We start from the raw sequence: 23,032 nt of genomic DNA on the forward strand, positions 1-23,032 counted from the left end.
GTGCGATGCGAAGGGATTGTACCGCACGAGCTAGGAAAGGATTCTAAATTATCAAGTCGATTACTCTATAGAAGTCATTACATCAATCTAAATCCACCCGTTTCGGAATATCCATCATTTCCTTCTCATTAATCATACATGAAGACCCTCTAGTAGTACGTGTAAACAGGCGAGGCAGGAAGAGCGCCAAAGTCACCAGAGCCAAAGGGGCTGCTGGGCGAAACCTTTCCGCCATTAACATCAGAAACGCCGAACCAAGCAAGCTCACTGCACTTGCTGACAGTGATAACAGCGAATGCGGGCGCGGGCTGCGCGGTGTATCCCCAAGAGACGGTCAAGTCGGTACCGCACGACTGGTTGGACCAGCTCTCGGTAGCAGCGTTGGAGCCCGGCATGCGGATAATAGTGCAGTGCTCGGTCTTGCCATCCGCGGTGAAGTCGAAGTTGTAGTCGCAACCCGAGTTTCCGTCGATGCAGTAGCGGCTTAGGTTCGAGACGGTCCATGTCTTGCCCTCAACGGGCTTGGGGCTAGAGTTGGGTGTTCCGGTTACCGCAGGGCAAGGGGCAGCAGTTGGTGTAGGAACAGCGGCTGGCTGAGACCCAGCGGATGGCGTAGGGCATGATCCTGGGTGGGCTGGGTTGCAACCTCCGGGAATGCCAGAGATGGATGAGAAAGTGGCAGCTGGGGCAGAGGTTGGGGTAGGGCACGATCCGGGGTGAGCTGGGTTGCAGCCGCCGGGGATACCGGAGATGGATGAGAAGGCCGCCGCTGAAGTAGCGGTTGAGGTCGTCTTCGGGAGGAGGGCGATTTGAGATGAGCACCACTCGCGGATGCGGGCGGCGTCCTCACCGTAGCAAGCGGTCCGGTCGCATGAGCAGATGACTTCAGCAGTTCCTGCGGCGACGCACGAGTCGTAGGCGATTGTGCATTTGTCCTCGCGCATGCGGAGAGTCGGAGATGCTGATGCAGCGGATGCTAGAATCAATGCGATGGCGGCAGATTTGGCGAGCATCTTGGCGATGATGTCTTTTGGGCCTTGGGTGAAATAGAAATGTATGGTGTGTGTTGAGGAGGTGCTGCTAGTTGTGCTTGACTGTGGACTGGTGATAAAGATGGAAATAATTGGAGATGCGATGGCTGGACTATATATCTTTCATGTACATGGCCACCACGATGTCATCCTAACTGTCGGTAGTAACGGAGTGTGATCGGATATACGGAGGAGGAACAGCTGATCACGTCCTTGCTTAGCCCTGGTGTCATGTTGTGGCTCTCGTGAGGCTCCCGGAGAGGCGAGAGAAGCCTCATTGGCTCGCGAGCGAGACTTCTACGACGTTCGGCTCTTGTTGCGCCGCAATACGAGGCTCAGTCGCATGATATGACGATATTGCGCTTAACACGAGCGACGTTTCCTGGTTCAAGGGTCTTTTTCGATAGTTCGGATGCATCCCGGCGAGGCTTGATGGGCAGCTAACGACTAGTCGCTCCATTATTAGCAGCCCACTATGGAATAGCACCTGTCAATCGAGCTTGACGAAGCTTGAAAGGTGATCGCTTCGGCTGTCATCCGAGCAGCGGTGACAAAATAGGACCAAATTGCAAGGTAACCTTACATTTGATGTCACTTTTGGGATCCACGTACTGCCTGCCCGGGTAGTCCCATGTGCCGAATACGATGTGGCCGGAAGATTTGTGAGTTTTTGACGTGGTTTTCGGCTAGCCGATCGTCTCCATGAAAACAAATCCCCGCGTCCGGACGCTCCGCTTCAGTCCATCACGAACGGCGCTTCGTGGTTGTTGCATGCCTCGGCGGCCGCGATTTGGAACGTGCTGAAGGGCGAGGCTGAGCTGGCACAATCGGTGTGTTAGTGGTAGTCCAGATCCGAGTCGCCAAAGGCAAGTTCTGCTAAGCTTTGCGCGACAATAGTATCGAGCCTCGTGCGCTTTCATCTATGGCTGAAATCTCGTCGCAACTTCTCGTCTCTGTATCTCCTGCTGTAATTGATGAACTCAAATTCGTCAAATGGTGCTGCAAGCAAACCGTCGGCGACATAGACTTCAGCGCATGTGTTGTAGACAAGGCCTGATGTTTTTACAAGGAGTCGTTCTGTTTCACAACGACGTGATGTGGTGCGATCGAACAAGAGAAAAACAGCCAGAGCTCCTTCCGAACAGCGTCACGCTCATGGCAGTCACACTATATAGTATCGGTACTAGCGCCGCCATTAGCCCAACGCCATGCCGCTCCCGTCACCCGCAATCGTCATCACCAAGACCAAGGGATGACCATAGACAGCAAACAACGCGCTGCCAACCGCCACAGAAACTCGAGATAGACCCCCATTACATGCAAAATCATACATGATGGCTGCCGCTGCTCCCGAATCCGCCGACGTGACTGGCGCACGTAAACTGCCCACAGCCGAGGAGCTGTCGGAAGCGCTCAAAGTTGATGTGTACGATCGCGAAGGGAAAACGAAGACATTGGGTGAACTGGTCAAAGGCCAGAGGACTGTATTGGTGTTCACTCGGCATTTCTGTGAGTGCTGTTCAATCGCAGGGTTCATGTGCTACGCTCGCATCATCTCGATCAGAAGGGTAGTGGAAGATCAGGATGCGTGAAGGATTCTAACATCGACAGGGTGCTTGAACTGCCAAGCATACGTCCGCTGCATTAGCGAGTCTATACCGCCCTCGAATCTCCCTTCCAATACGCAGAGTAAGCATGGGCCGTACGAGGTTACAGCACATTCATCTAACAGATCGTGTCTAGTTCTCATCATAGGATGCGGCTCCTATCAGCCCATCGATACCTATGCTGCCAACACTTCGTCCAAATACCCTATCTACACTGATCCAAGCCTTCGGCTGCACAAGCTCTTCCAGTTCAAGTCCAATCTAGCTGAGGGCAAAGCTGGTGACGAACAGCGAGATTACATGCGCAACGCGGGTAGTACCATGTCCAGAATCTTCGGCGGCATCAAGGGCGCGTTGGGAAACCTGCAGCATGTGAACTCTGTGGGACCAAAGGCACTGAATGGTGGGGAGGTGGTTCTATCGGCTGGTAAGTGTTCAGATGTTGACTGGTCCTTTCGCGGTCGCACTGCTAACAAAAGGCATTTGTAGATGGCGAATGCGAGTATATGTACCGCATGCAAAACACGGTTGATCACACCAACATCTCAGAGCTGGCGAAGCTGATTGGAGCTGAGTATACCCCAGTGAGCAGCGAAGAGGGTAAAGAGCAGACTGGCAATGGCTCAGCGTCGTAGTTCTCTACAGTTCACATGTGCGCGGTGTATCCAGCACTTGCTTTAGTCGAAATTTCATAAAGTCCAACACGTTTAACAATCGTCTGATGAGTTTATGAGGATCTTTGTACCGAACGAATTCGTTGACCCCATGGGTAAGCTAACTATCCACGTAGCACAGCTAAGGTCTCTTCAGTGTTCTTGGGCGTGAGCCATCCATGCCTAAATCGCTCACTCGCATCGAAGTATTCGAGTCTCATTTTATCCTCCTCGATCAGCCATTCCAAAGCCTCAAGCGGGGTTTCACCCGCATCATTCCTCGCATCACGCAGTTCAGGCCAGCGGGCAACCATACAAGCTGCACTTTGGTACATCCCACTGAGAGCAACAATGTGAAGGAGGTTGCCACCTGAAGAGTGTAGGACAACCCCATAAACCTCCTCCGAGCTCATCTCACTGTATTTAGTATCCAGCTTTTCGCGGAACAAGTGGTCTGGAGATGCAAGGACGTCGACGACAATGTTCATGAAGTCTTCGGTACCTTTGGATGGCTGTAAAGGCGCAGGATCGAAATCATCTGCTGCGGGTAGGCGATAGCACGAATGGCTGACGTCGCTCGACAAGGCGAAGAATTTTGTGTTGCCCACACGTCGGAATCCTAGATCACGGAAACGTTGTTCTTGATCATCGTGGAAGGTGCAAGGAGTCGATCCCTTTGCAGTGCTTTCCCATGAATTGACAAACGCATACACAGGCTTCTTGAAATGATCTGCAGTACATTTCGCATGATGCGTGCGCTCCCACCGTGGCATCGAGCGGCATGATTTGTCGTGGTACCGTTGAGCAGAAGGAGAAGACCAGTGTCTAGCTCCGACCCCCAGATGCCAGACCCCTTCTTGACGATGTGCTCTTTGTATTCCTCTCTCAAGTGACCGTGGTGATTGAATAGCTTGAAGCCGAGGTTTTTGATCGGGCCCGGGGTGGCGAAATGATTCATCTGGCGATAAAAGTCGGACATCTGGGTGCGGTCGATGAGATACCCAGGCTGGAGATCGAAGTCAACGCTCGTTGGCCCGTTGCGAATGAACTTTAACCCATCTTCTTCTCCTAAATCTGAATTTGGTGTTAGCCAGTGCTTGTATTCATATTTGGTGGCGTTAAACAGTGGTTCGTGATAGAAGCTCGTGAATTACGAGGAAATCCCAACACCAAATCGTCAACAACGATTTCAACGAAAGTTTCAGAAATCCCAGTTTTGTGCGGAATTGCAGTTCTATCCTGTGTAGAATAGTTATATATATCTTCGGACCATGGATGCAGCCCCTACACTTCGCTACCCGCGTTTCTACATGTTGTGGTTGCTCCACGTCGTCGCTGCAAAAGTTGAACGAGCGAACTTACCGATGACATCGTATCCAGCGCAGGACGTAACTTGGTGAGAAGCGGAGTAGTTTTGAGACATTTCGCACAATCAGCTTTGTCAGATAGTGAAATACTGAGGCTATCAGATGGTCGGTGGACAAAAGGTTGGAGTGAAGGAGCAGGGTGAAGAAAGAGGCAGTGACATGACAGGAAGCCGGCAAGCCCTTATCAACCCCGCACAAATGAGCTTAACTAACAGCGTCAAGATCCATACTGCGACGTGTCAATCTCGGCACTTCTGCGCGCTCAGTCAGGCCATGAGTGACGCTTCAGCGGTACGGCGTCAAGCAAGATCAGACCTGGAGTCGGTCCACACATAACTCCGGCACACTAAGATGTGATCGACTGTTCTTTGGAACCTTTCTTAGCCCACAAAATCCTGCGTTGACGAGCAAGCTATCACTTCCACCTCCCAGTTCTCCCCCAACGAGCAGCCAAGACTGGCCAATCACCAAAATCCCAGCCCCAATACGTTCACGGCTAGTATGTAAGTCGACTTTACTTCTCAAATAATTCGAACAGTAGTACATTTCGGTATGCATGACTCTGTTTCCATTATGCCAAATGAATTTCACGCACACGTCTCGGACAATTGGTTTGATGGAAGACATGATGAGATCACAATGGTGTGCACCTCACAAAAACAAGTAAAAGCTGTGTTGAGTTCATTGAAACAAAATACATTGACAAATTCATGGGTATATCTCGATCTAACATATCAGTAGTCTATAGGAAATCATTACTCGAGTCCTGCATTTATATCTCCAGCCCACCAGCAAACGGATCTCTCGCATCACTCCTCATCTTCGCAACTTCTTCATGCTCCCTCCTTAGCGCCCTCCAGTCGAACTTCTCAAACGCAAAACTCCACGTCTTCTCTGCCACACTCAACATCCACTTGCTCATCGGACCAACATCGTCACCGTGGAAGCTCTTCCTTCCCACATGTTGGACCAGACTGGGTGTGACTGCATATCTCAGCTCGTTGCGTTCGTTGGCAAAGTCCTCTGTTATGACGTCCATGTATCCTAGATGGCGTTCTTTGAAGTACTCGACGAGTTCGCCGGCTTTGACGTTGGGGAAGACAAAGGCTTGACTGCAGCAGGCGAAGCGCGGCATCTCGTGGACGCCGACGGCCATGGGCTGGACGGTGATGCGGCCGAGGCCGAAGTATATGAGGATGAGAAGGGCGAGTATGGTGTACATGGCGAAGAAGGTGCGGCGGGTCATGAGGGCGAGGGTGAGTTTGGTGGTGGGTTGGGCGAAGCGGAGGAAGAGGATGACGACGGTGGGCACGAGGGCCACGTAGACTGAGTTCTTCAAGTACGTCTTCCACTCCTCGGCGTTCCAGCCGAGGAACTCTTCTGTGTAGAAGAGGCGTAGGTAGAGGAAGTCGGGTTTCGCGCGCTGTAACGCGGCTTGTTGCTCGGCTTCGTGGATGGCGCCGAGGGTACGGTGGTACCAGCCGTCCATGGCAACTGTGTCGTCTTCGAAAAGAGCAACATAGGGTGTGTACTGTTCCGTACATTTGTTCAACAGGTATTGGTAGTCGAACAACCCCTTCTCGATATAGTTGTTTCGTGCCTCCATTATCCGAATGTACTGCATGCGGTCGTAGCCGTATCCGTAGGTCAATACCTCGTCGGCAAGACCAGATAGCCACTCCTCGTTGTACGCAGGGTGTGCCCCGGGGTTCGAGTGGGGTATGAAGACGATGAGGTATATCTCCTGTCGCTCTTCAGGCGTAAGTCCTTCAAGTAGCGAGCCCACAGCATCTGGCAGATACTGAGCACCGTCGCGCTGGTAAGAAGATATGCCCACACATAGTTTCCGCTGCTTCTCGGGGCCGGCCTTGGTTACGTTTGCGGGGTTGTAGGACTCGACGAAGGACTCGGCCTGCTGGCGTCTGACGGCGGAATAGCGGGGAGCATAGCCTTTTCGTGGGTTGAAGAAGATGGAGGTAGGATCGCGTGCGGATATCGAGTTGATGGTGTAGAAGAAGCTAACAGCGACAAAGACGGCGATGCCTATGACCAGGCGGGAAGGCGAGAAATGCATAATGTGCAACTAGACTAGTAAACGAGTGTGAAAATGCTCCAAGGGTATTATCGCATCGCTAATCGAAGGGTGGAAGTGGAAACGAAAGCAACGCCGGAAGGCAGGTCATGTCATCGTCAGTGGCAGCGTCGTGGTTGACAAACAAGAAAAGGTGGAGGGAGAAAAAAAGATAGGAGCGACGACGCGCGCTCAAGATGAGGCGGGCTTGAGCGGCCTGAGCTGAGCTCCACCCAAACGGCGGATCTTGCCTTACGAGGATCTGCCGTAGCTGACCAGTGACCAGTAACCAGTAACCAGTAACCATGAAGATAAAATTAGCAGACCAGCATGCGCGTGGGTCGGTGCTTGGTACTCAGGGCGATGACGGGGCGCGCAAGATTGCCATGCCTGTAGTCGCGATCACGAGAAATGAAGCCCATTAATGCCGGGTCAATAGGGGGAATCCGTGATCAAAAAGTATGGAAGATTCCATGCCACTCGGTGGTTTCGGCGGTATCAGCGAATGAGGCCGTGAGCGACAACCACAGTGTCAGCTTCTGCTCTTCGTTTGTGAGGATAGGAGAAGGAGAGAGATAAAAGGGTGAGGAGCGACGGTCTGGACAGAACTATGTGCTTCCCGCGTGTTTAGCGTGACTGTTGACAGTGACAGCGACTTGACAGACGGTGGCAACTCCGCCTCCCCCGTGCCAATTTGGAGAAGTTTCCAAGGCTGGCTACACCATACGGTTGGTTTTGCGATAATCACGATTAGATTGGCGAGGGCCTATATGATCGCTCGGTTCCTTCCCACCATCTAGCATACGGGACGAACGTTCCTTCCGACAGTTGACGGGTCAAAATCAATAGTCGCTCCAACACGTGCGCAGGCGTGTTGGCGCGCGCCACAACCGAAGTGGCGCGATGACGAGCCCGGAACATGGCCGCATCTGATGCCATCTGCGCATGCATGGCATTGAGTCACCATCCCATTGTCGCTGCTTTATCAACATTCTTGCAGGGCTTGTAGCACTCAGCCCTTTCTTTGATCCAGTCATAGCCGTTTGACTCACCTGCCTTGATCCCCGCTTACCCTGGAGTCACTCATATAGCGTACCAATACCAGCACCAGGTAGCTTCCGGCTCCACGCGCAGCAGCAGCAACCGTCGTCGGTGCCATGCCCAAGAAGCACACGCCCTCGTACACAACAGCAAAACCGTCTTACGTTCACCCATCGCTACAGAGTTCGCGCTCCCCCGCATCCTCGTCCTCGTCGTCTGAACCCCAAACCGTCAACCAGCGCATCCAGCAGCTGCGTCGCGAACAAGCTCCGAGAGCAACGCCCGAACAGCGCGATGAGCTCACTTCGGTAGTAAGCAGTCGTACCGTTCCGCCAGAGCTGCGGCGCATCCTGCACATACCCGAAGTTAATGCTCCCAAACCAAAGGCGAATACACGCACGCGGAGGGTCATGGGCGGCGTGAGACCCCCACCAGGCCCCGCGGCACCTTCAAGCTGGTTGCAGACGAGTCGGCATGCGCCAGCACATATGAGGAAGAAGAAGACCGATTCAGAGAAGGGCGCCGTGAGGTTTGCCACGCTGGCTAGGATCACAAACGAGGAATTGAAGGTACGATGCTCCCCAGCGCGTCACCTCAATCGATGGGAGAATTCAACACCGTGGAGCCTACATTAGCGTAGAAGGATTCAGTCTTGAAGGTCTAGCGTCAACGTAGGCTCCTGAGTGTTCAATTTCTTCGTCGGGGAGGTGGCGTGCTAGCACATCTGGTCTTCCAGGCTTAACAATTCAGGCTTCTTACTCATGACAGCGCCTACCACCGCCGCGAAGCCTCGTCCACCAATGTCTCCGAACATTTGCGCAACATTGGGAAGAGCTCTCCGAGTACGAACAACACTACATTCCATCGCTACCGATATCGCTAAAAGAAGCGCTACTGAGCTATCTCACACTATATGGGCAGGGAGGCTTGGACTTCAAGTCGCTCAAGATCCTGTTCCAGGATGAAGAGGGGACCGGTACAGCTGGTTGGGAGGAAGTGCAATTCCTCGACCTCAGCGGACTCTTGAGCGAACGCTTCAAGATCACTGATCTTGGAAAATGCGTCAAGCGTCCCGTTTCCAGTGCTATAACGACTGTTGATCTCGCTTCACTCCGCGTAACCGAAGACGTCGCCGACTCCTGGGAAGAGGAAATACAAGAAAGTCCAACGGCACCCTTGGTACCAGCAATGAAGCTCCAAACGCCCTACTTCAGCAACCTGAGCCGGCTTTCCCTTGCAAAACCTGGGCAATGGGCTTCATGGCCTGACTTACTTCGTATCTCGCCCAACCTCAACAAGATCACACACCTTTCGCTCGCGCACTGGCCACGGCCTTCGATGACACCCAACGCAAACACCACATCTATGATCTCAAAGCACACGAGCGTATCACTGGGCGGGTCGCACTTCTACTCCGACCTCGATGACGACTGGCACGAAGCCACCAACATCCTCCGCCGATTCTCAAAAGACACATACTCGTTACAATGGCTCGACCTAGAAGGCTGCAACTGGCTCAAAGCCCTCACATCGCACCCCGGTCGCACACCAACAGACATAAACGGAAACACAGAAGAATGGAGCACGCAGAACGGCATCCCAGGCCCAGATTGGAATGATGCCTGGCGCCGCATAACATACATCAACTTTTTCCAAGGCTGGATCCCGAGCGACAATCAGAGTCTGCAGAATATGCCCGCAGGTATCGTGCCTGTGCAATTACTCCGCTGGCTCAGAGATAACAGGGACAAAGAAGCCTGGCGTTTGAACCCAAACGAGACGGGCCATGCGGTGGCGGAGTGGGTGAACAGAGAGAAAGTGGCCAGGCTGGTCGGGATGGAAATCCAGGGCGTGCGCAAGCGAGGAGAAGGAGCCTGGTGTCGGATTGACTTTGGATGGGGAGGCTCCGATGAGAAAGCTGTTTGAACACCTCATTCACAGGATATGCCAAACACCTGGAGCCTACATTGACGTTGAGCAAGAAACTGAACCGGTGCTTTGCAGTCTACGTTGGTGTTGCGGGCGTCGGTCGAGAGGCCAAGCATGTAGGTCCATGGCAACTACCGTGCCACTCGTGCCGGATATGCCACATACCATTAGTTCGAAGCAGAAACCCATGGGAAAACCAACGCGTCGATTCTCCTGAACCCCTATACCCATCATCGATATGTTTGTTGAGAAACTACTGTACGATACTTCTCGTATCTTTAAGATGAGGCTAATGAAAACCGTAAATCCACTTTTTGTACTACCCAACTCGCTAACGCAGGTACGTTAGGTAGGGATCTAGATGGGTACGTGCAGCGGTGTAAGCATAGCGCTACTTGATAAGACTTATTGCTTGGTGAGATTATAATACACATCCGTGATGTCGCAGTGAGCGATACGAAGATTGGAGCTGGGGAGTGCTGGTAAAGATACAAAGATAGTTCTACGCAGCCAATGATACTATTCATAGACGGCGGAGTGGGCGGTGGATCATTGTACCGATACGTATCTGGATATGGATACTAATCTTCGCATTCTATGCGAAGCCTTAAGATCGCCCAACTATATGGGAAGTCCAGCGTCATGTAGCAAGACAAATAACATCATTCACCAGCATTGCCAGTCTGGAAGTCGACGTCGCGATGCGTAATACATTATAGTTTCAGGCACGGTTAGCTCCCAGACGTTGTGTTTTGCTTCTCCCGCCTCAGAAACCGTCAGCCCTGCACGGCATCAACGGCAGTGGTGCGCGCGGCTGTTTGCTTTTCCAACCTGAGCGCGGGTGTGCCTAGCCGAGAAACGGGTGCGTTTCGGTTGAAGGTTGTTCCCGGCGGCGGGTATCTGAAACTATGACACGCGAGACTGTAACGTTTTGCGCTGACAAGAGTTGGACGTGAAGAAGCTGACGCGTACGGATAGCGAGTGACCGAAGATGGATTTGAGGTATGAAGAGTAATCGTGGGGTTTGTGGAGAAGACTAAGGGTCGGAGGTTTAGTGGGCATTGACACTCTTGCAAAGCAACATACTCTACGTTGTTACTTTTGCGCAGCCGTTATTCCAGGGATCCCGATGGATCTCCATGGAGTACTGTCGTCATGCCTCGGTGCAAGCCTCTGCGATCGAGAGTGAATCGTAGAGCCGTCGGACCGTTGTTCATGAGAGGGAGGGGTGTTAGTTTGTAAGATAGACGACGACAAGCGATCTGTATAGTATAGATTTCGCGGGGTACTGTCACATTGACATGCCATTCGCGGGACTGTCTATTCCTGGGGATCTTGCAGCGACCTCGTATACGCAGCGGTCCTGTCGCTCAATGTGAAACATAGCCGCGTCTTGTAGGACGGCAGCTGTCCTTCTCACTCTGCATCTGATGGCAAGTCGGAAGAATTGCAATACTCGGATCAATGGCGGGGCATTGCTAGTACACCAAGCCGCGCGGGCGGGGAGGGCGGATCCAAGATAGAGTGTCGATGACGTTGCGATGGATGAGGAAGCTGCGGCTTCGTCGTCGCGATAAGACGCCGTTCGAGACTTCCACCAGTAAGCGTGGCAAGTGCAGAAGCGTGCTGTAGTCGATGAGCTTACGCAGATAGGTCCCAGAGCAACCGGACGCGCAGTGCTGCAGCTGCAGCTGTCTGGAAGCTGAGTGAGGCCCGGTGCAGGCGGCCAGCCAACAATGTTGGAGCGGCAGCAGCTGGACACAATGACGCGGGAGGGCTACGCTCCAAGAGGTAGGACGCGGCGTTTCACCTAGCTCCTTCCGAGCCTGGAGCCAACGCGCGTCAACGCGACAATGAATCGAAGACGGGCCAGAGTCAAGCGTTGGGGGAGTAATGGGTGTAGCCATCGTAGACCTCAAAGAGGCCTTCATCGCCGTTGCCATGCATCCCCGTCGTCGCAGCCAAGGTGGGCGTGGGGATTCGAGGCTGACGAGGTGCGAAGAGGTATACCTGTCATTCCCAGGCTCTCCACCCGGCATGCACGAGAGGCGTGGGAAATGCGTGAGAGATCGTCCCAGCGTCGTAATTCAACCAGGGTTGTTCCTACAGGCGACTCGGTGCGCCAACTGATTTGGAACAAGCTTTGCCGCGATGTTGAGTCGGCCATGGAACATTCGCCGGCGACAGGCACGCTAGCCTCTTAGCGCGCCTGCGAACATGAAACTCGCAGACCCCCTGCTTGGCTTTGGCCCTTTGGAGGTTCTTTCAAAAAGCCCGTGGTATCGCCGCCGCCGCCCATGCTCTCAGTAGCCTCTACAGCTTTCACCGTTCTCCATGTCGTTCGTTCCTCCCTCGTGTCCGTGAATTGCGCGTTCCACCTCTCATTTCCTTCTCACGACCGCAACCACTAGCCCTTTCACCCGCCAGGTCAAGACTTCCCGAAGCAGCGCGCCGGCCTTCACTCTGTACCCCCAAGCCTAGCCAGGGCGTCTGCTTTGATAGTATATCTTCCCACCTAGGCCCTATCGAGTTCCACCTGTGCCCGCCGTTTCCACCACCGAGGACGCCCCTCCTCATTATTCGCCTGGCTCTTCAACCGCGCCCGCCACCATGCTTACCTTCAAGAAGGCCCTCGTGCTTTCCCTGGCCTGTCTAACGCTATTCTTCATCTTCAAGTCGCAGCACCACGGTAGCACAACCCCCAACTTCCGCAATGCAAAGGAAATGCCCCGGCCCACGGCCTGGGTGAACCCAGCAGACAGAGAACGCACAAAGGCCAAGGAGCAGCAGTCGAAAGAGGCGCAAAAGGCAACGGAAAAGGCAGACAAGACCTTTGACACTCCCGATGTGCCCGCGCGCAAGAAGCCCAAAACTCAAGTCAGCATGGACGAGCTGAGAGAGCGCCCGCTCAAGGACCAGCTCGAGTACCAGTTCCCCTACGACGTCGACGCGAAGACACCCGCATACATTTGGCAGACGTGGAAGTACACACCGGCGCAGGGTCAGTTTGACGAGATGTTCCGCGAGCCAGAGGCCAGCTGGAGCATACACCACCCATCTTTCGTCCACGAGGTTATCACCGACGACGTCGCGGTACACCTAATCAGACACCTCTACTCCTCCGTCCCCGAGGTTATCGAAGCCTACAACGCCCTCCCCGTGCCTGTCCTAAAAGCCGACTTCTTCCGCTACCTGATCCTTCTAGCTCGTGGCGGCATCTACTCGGATATTGACACTTCGGCACTGAAGCCCGCGTCAGACTGGATACCTTCTGATGTGCCCGCAAACAGCTACGGAATGGTCATTGGCATTGAGGCTGACCCAGATCGTCCAGACTGGGCTCAGTGGTACTCTCGGCGTGTCCAGTTCTGCCAGTGGACCATTCAGTCTAAGCCTGGCCACCCTGTTCTCGTCGATGTGGTCGCAAACATCACACAGGAGACACTCGACCGCAAGCGCGCCGGCAAACTCAGCAAGGACTACAAGGGCATAATCGAGTTCACTGGGCCCGCCGTCTGGACCGATACCATCTTCAACTACTTCAACAACCCCGACTACTTTGACATGAGCACGAGCAAGGGCAACATTACATGGGAGAACTTCACTGGCATGAAGGCGCCCAAGAAGGTCGGCGACGTCATTGTGCTGCCTATCACCAGTTTCAGCCCCGGCATTAAGACTATGGGCGCTGGCGAGGATGACGACCCAATGGCTTATGTCAAGCACAACTTTGAAGGTACGTGACAATCTTTTCTTATCGCGCCTTGTGAGTGCCGTGCTACGCTGCACAGTACCACGCGGAACGATACGTCGGGCCGCGCGCATCCTTCCATTACACCCGTCTCGAGTCTCTGGTTTCCTCAATACTAACTAGTAACAGGCACCTGGAAACCCGAAAGCGAGCGTCACATTGGCGAGACCTTCAGCTGAACGAATCACGACCACGAATCGTCTGTACCGAGCTCGCCAATTACATAATCGTATACGCATAGAGTGCATATTACACCGGGTCGGGAAAGGAATGGACGGCAGAAGGCGACGCGACGGGCCGGACAATGCCGTGTCGCGTCCGAGGCAACACATTCTCGGAGGTCTACAAGCCACCGGCCTGCGTACACCCTCAGCAGCGAGCTGCGGCTGGGGCGTCAGTATCGCAACCTATCTGCCACCTCCATGTTGGCAACGAAAGTGGCGAGAACATGGGCACGAAAAACTTGTTGGGCAGGGCCAACACTTCCATATCGGCTTCAAGCGCTGAAGTACGAAAAGTTTCTGTTTTGACGTTTCATCGGCTGCATTACTACTTGGCGTCTGACAGCGTTTCTTCCTCTCTATCAGCGAGAGGCGTTTATAGGGGATTTCAGCAGCACTACCTTTATACATATTGCACGACGAATTCGAGATCAATTACTTCATTCAATCATCCAAAAGTTAATTCGTCATATCATAGCGCTAATCTGGCGCTTTCCACTATCGTACAACGACCGCCGAAGCAGCAAGACAAAAGGAAACATCCGTGGGGTATCGCTTCCAAACCTTCAACATCCGCTCACACCACCGCCCTTGAGCATCACCGCCTATCGCTCCCAAGCAGCCCTCCGACTTTCCCAATCATGCTCAGTACACTGCCACCCAACGTCGGCCTCCTCTCCACCTCCTTCTCCCGCGCATACCTCCTCTTATACTCCCTCTCTGTCTCCGGATCCAGCTCCCCATAATGCTGATCATGATGTCTATGATGCTCGTCCTCGTACTTGTCCTCTCCGTCCGCATAGGCATGCGCATTGTGTGCGTGTGTGCTGTGGTGCGAATAGTGGCTTTGCTGCGATGAAGAGCGCGCGTAGATGGGTGCGGCCTGTGGCGCGTAGGCAACGGGTGGAGGGTACGAGGTGGGAGCTAGATGGGTGGGTTGTTGGTATTGGTAGGAGTGTGGGTCTGGTTGGCGGATTGGGATTGCTTGGGAGGGCGTGTGTTGGAGGTGTGTGGGGCGTTGGCTGTTGTAGGATGAGGAGGAGGAGGTGCGGCGGTGGGTTGGCATGTGTGGTTGGGGCATTGTCATTGCGCCGCTGTTGTAGGGCGATGTTGGTGAGGAGGAGTAGATGGGTTGTTGTTCGGGGATCGGTGGGAAATAGTTTGTTGGTTGCTGTGGTTGTGGTGCTCCCGGTGTGGTGGGATAGGGTGGTTGTTGTTGTGAGTATTGCGGATGGGGCTGATATCCCGATCTGGCAGAGTCGTAGGACGACATCGTAGTGTTTGATGGATGAAAGACGGGCTGATAGGGCGACTGTTTCGTGCACCGGCTCTGCTCTCGTTTATATCTCTGGCTTTCCTATACGCGATATGCTTAAGTGTAGCCTCGCGGGAAGTGCCCTGTTTCAGGGTTGGTGATCGGCGATGCTGGATGGCGTATGCGGCTGGCTATGTCCCGTCTATCACAGAATTCGGGGTGATGGCGGGTAAGTTGGTTGTTCGAAAGATGTTGGTCGCAGCTCGGATTAATCGTTCCAACAAACCCAACTTATGTCAATATCCTCCAGACATTGATCGCTGGCTTGGCTCTATTATACTTCCATGATGCGCCTCCATCGGTCCTCTTCTCACCCCGTTTTTTTTGTCCACCTGCACGTGCTAAATCTTCCTCGGTGAACTAAAGTGTTCAATGGGTGCTCCTGACCAATTAGTGCTCACCCAAGATCGCTTCCGACTGCCAAGGCATACTCGTGATGCGCAATCGACGGCGAAAACATGAGGGGCTACGTGCGCCGCATGCTATGATGTCAGTGTCTTGGCCGAAAGTTCACCGGCGGGTTGGGATTAAAGTTGGGGTGCCTGGCGTTAGTGATTCAAGATGGTGTGCAGTAAAGAGATGTTGTTGGTGGAGAGGAGAAAGGGCTGCCGATCATATGGAAGCTTGGGATTGTGACATAAGCTTGGCACAGCGCCAGCGCCAGCGGCCGAGGAGGCCATCGCACATTATCGCATCATCTATCATTTGTCTTCGTGATACGCACGAGTTACAAAATATAGACGATTCTTGAATGGGGGTACGATGCAGTATTTCGTGCGAAAGAGAGCCCACAAGTTGACGCGGACTTTTGCGCGATCATTATGATGCGGACAGACGCGTACCACAGATACTGCATGACGCTGTTCTCCATGCGAACATAGATCGTGAGGTCCAAGTGACTTGCCAAGGCGCAGCGTACGTAAACTGTTTTCGTGGAATGAGTCCCTTATAAATCGTCCTAGCTACGCCACAACCTTATCTCGAATATATTATCGTTGCAATGTAGCCACAATCTAGTGCAGATTCATTCGCGCATGGTTACGACCCTGAGGCTGTGCTCTTGCGATATGTCTTCTGAGCGTGCATCGCCACAGGCAACGACCCGATTAAGCATCGGATTAGCGTTGGGCAGTGGCCGCCTTACCCACCGTACCAACCACGCGGCAGAAGGTGTTCGCATACCACGCCACTAAACCCGATGGCTGACCATGCCAAGCCAGATTCTTCGTCATGAGCCAAACTAATTCTTGACCCTACCCCACCACTGGCAGGGCTGAGCGATACGACTCAGCCACGGCAACCTTTGGTGCAAACCACTCTTTAGCGGGCAGTCGGTATTTCCCCCTCTTCTTTCCCATACCACTTGCCTTATTATCCGAGTCGCACGTCGGTCTTACCTACTTCTAGAGCTTATTCCTGCATTACCCTGCCTAAATTACAGCTGGACATGTCCTACAACTACAACCAACCAGGCGGTTATCAGCAGCCGTATCCGGGCCGTAAGTTGAGGCCCTCTCTTCACAGCCCGGCGATCATTGCATCCTTCATGGCTTGCAACACTTGGCGCTGAAGCCTGATCTTGTACTAATATCTTACAGAAGCCCCGCCGCCACAGGGTTACGGTCAACATCAACAGTATCAACCACCTCCACAGCAAGGCTATCAACAACCGCCACCAATGCAGAACCAACAGTACGGAGGCTACCCGCCTCAACAAGGTTATGGTCAGCAACCACCGCAAGGTCAATATGGTGCGCCGCCGCCAAATCAGTACGGCGCTCCACCCCAGGGCCAGTATGGAGCTCCTCCTCCGCAACAGGGTTATGGCGCACCTGGGCAATATCAACAACAGCCACCTCCGGGCCAGTATGGACAGCAACCACCTCCAGGACAGTATGGCGCGCCACCTCCAGGCCAATACGGCCAACAACCGCCCCAAGGACAGTATCAACCACCACCTGGTCCTCCGCCAGGCCAGTTTGGGCAGCAACCACCCCCAGGGCAATACGGTGCGCCCCCACCACAGGGTCAATTCGGTGCTCCACCTCCCCAAGGCCAGTTCGGTGCGCCAGGGGGTTTCGGCGGGCCACCAACTCAGGCTTCCCTCGGCTATGGCCCTATGCAGGTCGCCAACATCGACGTCAGCAAAGATGTTGAAGCTGTCCGCAAAGCAATGAAGGGATTCGGAACTGACGAAAAGGCGCTCATCGCGGTTTTGGCGAAGAGGGATCCTATCCAGGTCAACACTATTCGGGCGCAATACGACCAACGCCTGATGCGAAACATGGTCCAAGATCTCGAGAAAGAGACTAGCGGCTATTTCGCGAAAGGACTTGTCGAAATTGCACGCGGCCCTCTAGTATCCGACTGCTACAACCTCATGGAAGCAATGAAGGGCATGGGTACAAAGGAGGTCATCTTGGACGACATCCTGATCGGCCGAAGCAACGCCGACATCAACGCCATCAAGCAGAAGTACCAAGAACTATTCCAACGGCCGCTACAGAAAGACCTTCAGGGCGACCTAAGTGCCGGAACGGAACAGATGTACGACATGATCATCTCGGCCCGCCGCGCAGAAGACTCATACCCGGTCAACCCCCAAGAAATTGAGCAGGCTGTCACCGATCTTCAAGCCGGCATGGGTGGCTTTGCTAGCAAGAACGTTCCCCAAGTTTGCCAGATCCTCACCAGCAAAAACGACGCGCAGCTCAAGGCCATGGCGAACTCTTATCAGCAGCGCTTCCACAAGTCCCTCGACAGCGTCATCAAGTCCGCTTTCTCAGGCCACATGGAAGATGCACTCCGCCTACTTATCCACCGTGCCACCAACCGGCCCGAGGCTGAAGCCGTCCGTCTAGAGGAATCGATGGCTGGCCTCGGTACAAAGGACGATATCCTCGTACAACGCGTCGTCCGCTGCCACTGGGACAAGAACTTTATGAACGCCGTCAGCAACGCGTACAAGCAGGTCTACAAGAAGGACTTGGTCAAGAGGATAGAAGGAGAGACGCGCGGCGATTACGAGAAGCTCATGGTTGCTTGTGTGAAGCCTTGAGATGTTGCAGATATACGTATGAGTGTTTGGGTCTGATTATATGATATCCTTTTCTTCTCTTTCTTGTTGCTGCGGAGAGGTGATGGGTGTTGCGAGTACCTTCTCACATGGAGTTGCCCTTTACGGGATCTGAGAATGTTGAGAGACGAATAGATCTATTTTCTAATGCACACATTAAGCCGAGTATTCTCCGATGACCTTCTCAGACAAAAGCATTCCACTGCCATCACTTCAATGCACCCCTACAAGATGTGAAACTTTGCTGTGCCCAGCCGGATTGAAGCACGAAGATCTTCCCACACATCCTGACCTCGATCTCATCAGGAGAGTTTGGCGTCTCTTGCTCTCGCGTCAGTTTCCTGAATTATTTCTACCGTCCTGCATTTCCACCTTCTCCTGCTTTCCGTCCTCCTTCACGTTTCGTTTTTCGGGAATCGTAGGTATCTTGACACATTCGGGGTACTGGCATGACTCTCTATTTGGCAAGATCTGATTCTGATGCTGTTCGCAGCTGCAAGCATCTTGTTCGCGTCCTTTGCAGTCGACAATGGGGTCGTGGTAGTCTTTTGGCAAGATCGCCATAGTGGCGCAAGTTGTATTCGAGTTTGACTAATTCAGGGTTCTCAGCGAGGGAGTGTGTATCGCTATCCCCGAAACTATGGATGTCGCAGTTGGTGATGGTTGCTGTGTCTTATCGATCGAATCGTTGATATATTGAGATCTCTGAAAGTATGGTTTTGTTGTAGAAAGACAAACTTGTTAGTGTTCAGCATTTATACACCCAAAAGATTGAGTGAGCCACATGTTGGAGGAGTCTTGTAGGTGTAAGTCAGTCACCTCATGCCAAGTGTGAAGTATATGAGCATTCATACGGACTCGTGCATTCAATGGTCTGAGCGTTTGCATCGAGTCATACATTGGCGAGGCTATCTAAACCACGGGGCGACCAGACGCTCGCCCAGGAAGAATTGAGATATAAATACTCGATATTCCTTTCGACTTCATGTTCTCCGATAGCTGCGCACCCATATCCGCATCAACACGCCGTTATACATGGCTTCTACTTCTTCTCATCTCCACATCCTTCTGTGTCTTGTCGATCTCTCCTCTTCTCCCCCGCTATACGGGCGGCTTCGTACATACCCCACGACCAACCGCACATCGAGCATTTGCTCGCGCCGGCAACGAGCCAGACGCCCGCGTTCATACCGCAGGGGCAGATGTATAGACCTGGATTCGGGGGGATCTTCAGGGAGATGGAGGATTGCTGAGGTAATGTAGTGCGTGTGGATATGTTGGGTAAATGCGCTGGAGGTATTTTGGGGGTTGGTGGATTGTAAGAGTTGAGTGCGAACGATTTCAGTAATATATGCTGTATTCGAGATAATCAGAGTTATGTTATACGTGCCTCTCGATTGGGGAAAAAGAGAGCTCCAAATTAGTGCCGTTTCTCTTTGTTGCTTGCCACGTGTTAGTTGCCAGCAAGTGCAGACTGCACGCTGTGTTGCTCACATTCACAGTCCATGTTGTCACGAATGATCGAATAGGTCACGTAGCACCGATGATTGCGATAGCTGCATCTTCTATCTGTAATAGGGCGGTGGTTGTTCCGCTACACGCTCACCATCCCGGAGCATTTCCTCCAATATGAAGCTCTCATCCGAGCCGCTTACTGGCGGCATCTCATCCGGCGGCCCAAGATGCCCACCAGGCCTTGTCATCGGCTCGATGACCACATTATCGACATCAATCTCATGCTCCGACTCTTTGCCCGCGCATTCGAGCAAAAGGTCATACTTGACGTCATAGTGAAGTGCGATACCGTATGTTTTGAATGTGGGGGGCACAATCTTGTTGATCTCAAAACCCTCCAAGATGGTATCCAAAGTGAGTTCTATTCCAGGTTTACTGTATCGCTGATTGAAGAGGTCGAACTTTTCGACGCTCTCTTTGCGTATCTCTCCATTTGGTGCAGATGCTAGCGGGACTCGGAAGTTGATGTGTGTCATTGCTTGTGCGCGGATGCCACGAAGATACACGGGTGCTGGTTGTGTATCACCGTCGCTTAGCGTTGCTTGCAGTGATAGCTTGATCGTGCTGGCAGCACCAACGCGATACTCTGGGGGTGCACTGAGTACTAACAGCGACGTCGAGGATATCTCTTCTTCTTTCCCCCCACCACGCAGGCCCGACTTGAGCCGTCGCAGCGAGTTACGCCGCTCCTTAGATGGATCTGGAGTTGATGGTCTCGATCTACGCTCAAAACGTATTGGTGGTGCTGGTACAAGAGCAGCTGTAGGCGATAGACCTTGCTCCGGAACCGACGGGCTAAAGCGGAGTTGCTGCACAACAACGGGACTAAGTGTGAATGAAGCTTGCTCCGTGACGAACTGTGCTCTCAGAAAGTACTCGTTACATATCGTGCTCTCGTTCCACCATAGCGACGGTGGAAGGGGATGACCACTCTCGTGCTCAAAAAGAGGATCTGGTCGGAATGGCGTATCATTCTGCAGCTTCGTAGCATTTGGCACTGCTTCTGGAAATCGAAATTCGAAGGGGTACTCTACCCGCGAAGGGGGACAGGTTGCGCTGGGGGTTACCCTCCTCGATAACGTTTGCTCTTGGCAAAACAGCTCAACTTCGGAGATATGCTGGTTTGCAGGATTGCGCTCGCTCGCAATGCGACAGGTCGTTTTGCCAACAAAGCTTATGGTGACGTATTTGACTCTGGTTTGTGATTTGACGTGGACAACGCCCTTCACCAGGTCATTATTGGTGTGGATACTTCGACGGCTCGATCTCGTGAACGCGATGGAAATGGGCCCATCCGGGGTATTTTGGCGGTCTGGATGATGGTGATCGCTATAGAAATGTGGTTGAGCAATGTAACTGTAGAGGAGACGAGGCTGTGTTGCTCGACTCGCTAGCGTATTTGCCATGCAGTCTCGAGAGTCAGTTCGATGGCAATATTGATGTTGACGAAGCCAGAAGCAACGTATAGGTCAGCTAACACATGTGAGGTTTCTTGTGCTTGGCGGGTCACGCGTCGCGTGGGAGTTTTCTTACAAGAAAGAACATTCTAAGGCTACCAAGCAGAGTGGTAAGATACCCCGCTTCTGTATTACTCAACCTACATGGCTGACGAAAGCCAATGCGCCTCTCGTCCAGGCTCTTCCGGACCGTGCCCGGAGTCACCTGACTATCGAGAGCGATGGATACTGACTAGTCACGGCTACATTGTCGGCTTGACAGCGTCTGAGTCTTCTTTCTGACCCGCAGGCATGAGATACCGCCAAACTCCAAACGGCACCGACTCCTGAAGATCGCAGCTTTACCATGAAAGCACAGATAGCGGCATTGCTGAAATGATGCTTGAGTGATGGATACGTGTAGATAACAAGAGGGTTGGCGCTGTGGTTGATCGAAGCTTGGAGTACCTGCTAGGCCCGATGCGGATAGCATCGCACCGTCTTTGATCCGCTTGTACCGGCTTGGAACCTCGCACTTGACCGAGACCGCAAACAACTGCAAGGACTCACGACAGTTATCAACCTGTGGACTTCAAATCACCTAAACACACTAGCGCTGAAACGAATCTTCTTTCACCTCACAACACAGACGCTATGCATCGTTCACCTCACGACACAGACGCCATCTGCATGCATCCTCAATGTCAGAGAGCAGACAGGGTCGACCCTGTGGACAGGTCTTCGGCTTTGTTTTTGAATAAAATGGTTATGAGAAAGCTACAAAGAGAGTTAGAAGCGGACCCAGAAGTAGATCTGGCATCCAAAATCCCCTCTACGTATGCAAGTCGGCTTGCTAAGCGAAAGTCCGATGGTTCGTGGGCTTCGCACCACTATGCTTTAGTTGTAAAACTAAAGCTAACGTCTTGCAGCTCCTTCTTGGGACGAGCCACATCCACAGCCTCGCAAGATGGATACTTCGCCATTTCCTGACGATGCTCGACAATTTCTCTATAGTCATACCTCAGCCACAGTCCTGTTCCCGTTCTCTGAATCCCTCCGAGGCCTTATTGAAAGCGACCACGACGAATCGACCCTTGCCAACAGTATCCGCAAATTGGTTGAACAGAGCGAAGTTGTCTGGACGCCACCGTTGGGCAAACACAGTATCGTCCTCAAGTGCAGTCCTGTATTGCTCTCAAGATTATAATGAAGATGGACGACTTGACTGAATACACAACCCTGCAATACCTCGAGGAACACAAACCCACCATTCCTGCACCAAGACCACTTGGTCTTGCACGCCTTGGTGACTGTTTCCTCGTCTTTATGACTCTCATGCCTGGCACAACACTCGAAGCAGTCTGGCCAAAACTAGACGACTCCCTTAAGCGCTCAGTCCAAGCACAGCTGAACGATATTTTCATCGAAGTACGGTCTTTGACCCGTCCCGACAACATGCCACTTGGAGGTGTGGCAGGAGAAGGCTGCCAAGATGCGAGGAGAAATGTTCGCCGTACAACCGACCCTATCTGGACTACAGAAGATTTCGACGACTGGCAATTCTCCAATCCCCATTATGGAAGCCCAATTTACATCAAATTCCTCCGAAGTCTTTGCCCGCCCCTATCACAGAAGCATGTCCTTAGCCACAATGATCTTCGGCCTGAAAATATTATAGTAAAGCTTGAAGGAGGGCAGTGTCGCGTGACCGGCATTATTGACTGGGAATATGCCGGCTTCTATCCAGAGTACTACGAGTCTACCAAGGTGACGAATTGTCTGGCCACGAACGAGACTAGTGATTGGTACTTGTTCATTCCTGAATGCGTCTCTCCGCTTCGGAACGCGCAGAAATGGTTGCTAGACGCTCGCTGGTATAGTCATATAGCGTAGATTAGCAAATCACACATATTTTGGTTAGGCGCGGGCTCAAACTTGAAATATCCGCTAGGCCCAATATGGATGACACCCGCCCAGTCCTTAATCCGCTTGTGCCGCTCGCCGGCTTGTAACCTCGCG

The 23,032-nt window shown here is 52.9% G+C and overlaps 8 protein-coding genes across 8 annotated transcripts; 4 read left to right on the forward strand and 4 right to left on the reverse strand.

Annotated features, from left to right (window-relative positions):
* Positions 1–149: 149 nt before the first annotated feature.
* Positions 150–1,013, reverse strand: J4E86_006472 (uncharacterized protein; the record flags this gene model as incomplete). The annotated part of the gene is made up of 1 exon (XM_051447000.1): positions 150–1,013. One exon carries the CDS (start codon positions 1,011–1,013, stop codon positions 150–152), a length of 864 nt encoding a protein of 287 aa, XP_051301485.1.
* Positions 1,014–2,365: 1,352 nt separating this feature from the next.
* On the forward strand, positions 2,366–3,273 carry J4E86_006473 (uncharacterized protein; the record flags this gene model as incomplete). Its single annotated transcript, XM_051447001.1, has 4 exons — positions 2,366–2,540; positions 2,643–2,720; positions 2,775–3,065; positions 3,128–3,273. 4 exons carry the CDS (start codon positions 2,366–2,368, stop codon positions 3,271–3,273), a joined length of 690 nt encoding a protein of 229 aa, XP_051301486.1.
* Positions 3,274–3,416: 143 nt separating this feature from the next.
* On the reverse strand, positions 3,417–4,270 carry J4E86_006474 (uncharacterized protein; the record flags this gene model as incomplete). The annotated part of the gene is made up of 2 exons (XM_051447002.1): positions 3,417–4,021; positions 4,090–4,270. The coding sequence occupies 2 exons, from the start codon at positions 4,268–4,270 to the stop codon at positions 3,417–3,419; spliced, it is 786 nt and encodes a 261-aa protein (XP_051301487.1).
* A 1,160-nt stretch (positions 4,271–5,430) lies between these two features.
* Positions 5,431–6,732, reverse strand: J4E86_006475 (uncharacterized protein; the record flags this gene model as incomplete). Its single annotated transcript, XM_051447003.1, has 1 exon — positions 5,431–6,732. One exon carries the CDS (start codon positions 6,730–6,732, stop codon positions 5,431–5,433), a length of 1,302 nt encoding a protein of 433 aa, XP_051301488.1.
* Positions 6,733–7,886: 1,154 nt separating this feature from the next.
* J4E86_006476 (uncharacterized protein) lies at positions 7,887–9,696 on the forward strand (the record flags this gene model as incomplete). The annotated part of the gene is made up of 2 exons (XM_051447004.1): positions 7,887–8,339; positions 8,539–9,696. 2 exons carry the CDS (start codon positions 7,887–7,889, stop codon positions 9,694–9,696), a joined length of 1,611 nt encoding a protein of 536 aa, XP_051301489.1.
* A 2,613-nt stretch (positions 9,697–12,309) lies between these two features.
* J4E86_006477 (uncharacterized protein) lies at positions 12,310–13,629 on the forward strand (the record flags this gene model as incomplete). Its single annotated transcript, XM_051447005.1, has 2 exons — positions 12,310–13,435; positions 13,580–13,629. 2 exons carry the CDS (start codon positions 12,310–12,312, stop codon positions 13,627–13,629), a joined length of 1,176 nt encoding a protein of 391 aa, XP_051301490.1.
* Positions 13,630–16,433: 2,804 nt separating this feature from the next.
* J4E86_006478 (uncharacterized protein) lies at positions 16,434–18,044 on the forward strand (the record flags this gene model as incomplete). The annotated part of the gene is made up of 2 exons (XM_051447006.1): positions 16,434–16,485; positions 16,585–18,044. The coding sequence occupies 2 exons, from the start codon at positions 16,434–16,436 to the stop codon at positions 18,042–18,044; spliced, it is 1,512 nt and encodes a 503-aa protein (XP_051301491.1).
* Positions 18,045–19,627: 1,583 nt separating this feature from the next.
* On the reverse strand, positions 19,628–20,983 carry J4E86_006479 (uncharacterized protein; the record flags this gene model as incomplete). The annotated part of the gene is made up of 1 exon (XM_051447007.1): positions 19,628–20,983. The coding sequence occupies one exon, from the start codon at positions 20,981–20,983 to the stop codon at positions 19,628–19,630; it is 1,356 nt and encodes a 451-aa protein (XP_051301492.1).
* Positions 20,984–23,032: the final 2,049 nt, after the last annotated feature.

Source organism: Alternaria arbusti, assembly GCF_024043155.1.
Source record: "Alternaria arbusti strain BMP 1465 chromosome Unknown scaffold_8, whole genome shotgun sequence".
NCBI classification, from domain to species: Eukaryota; Fungi; Ascomycota; class Dothideomycetes; order Pleosporales; family Pleosporaceae; genus Alternaria; species Alternaria arbusti.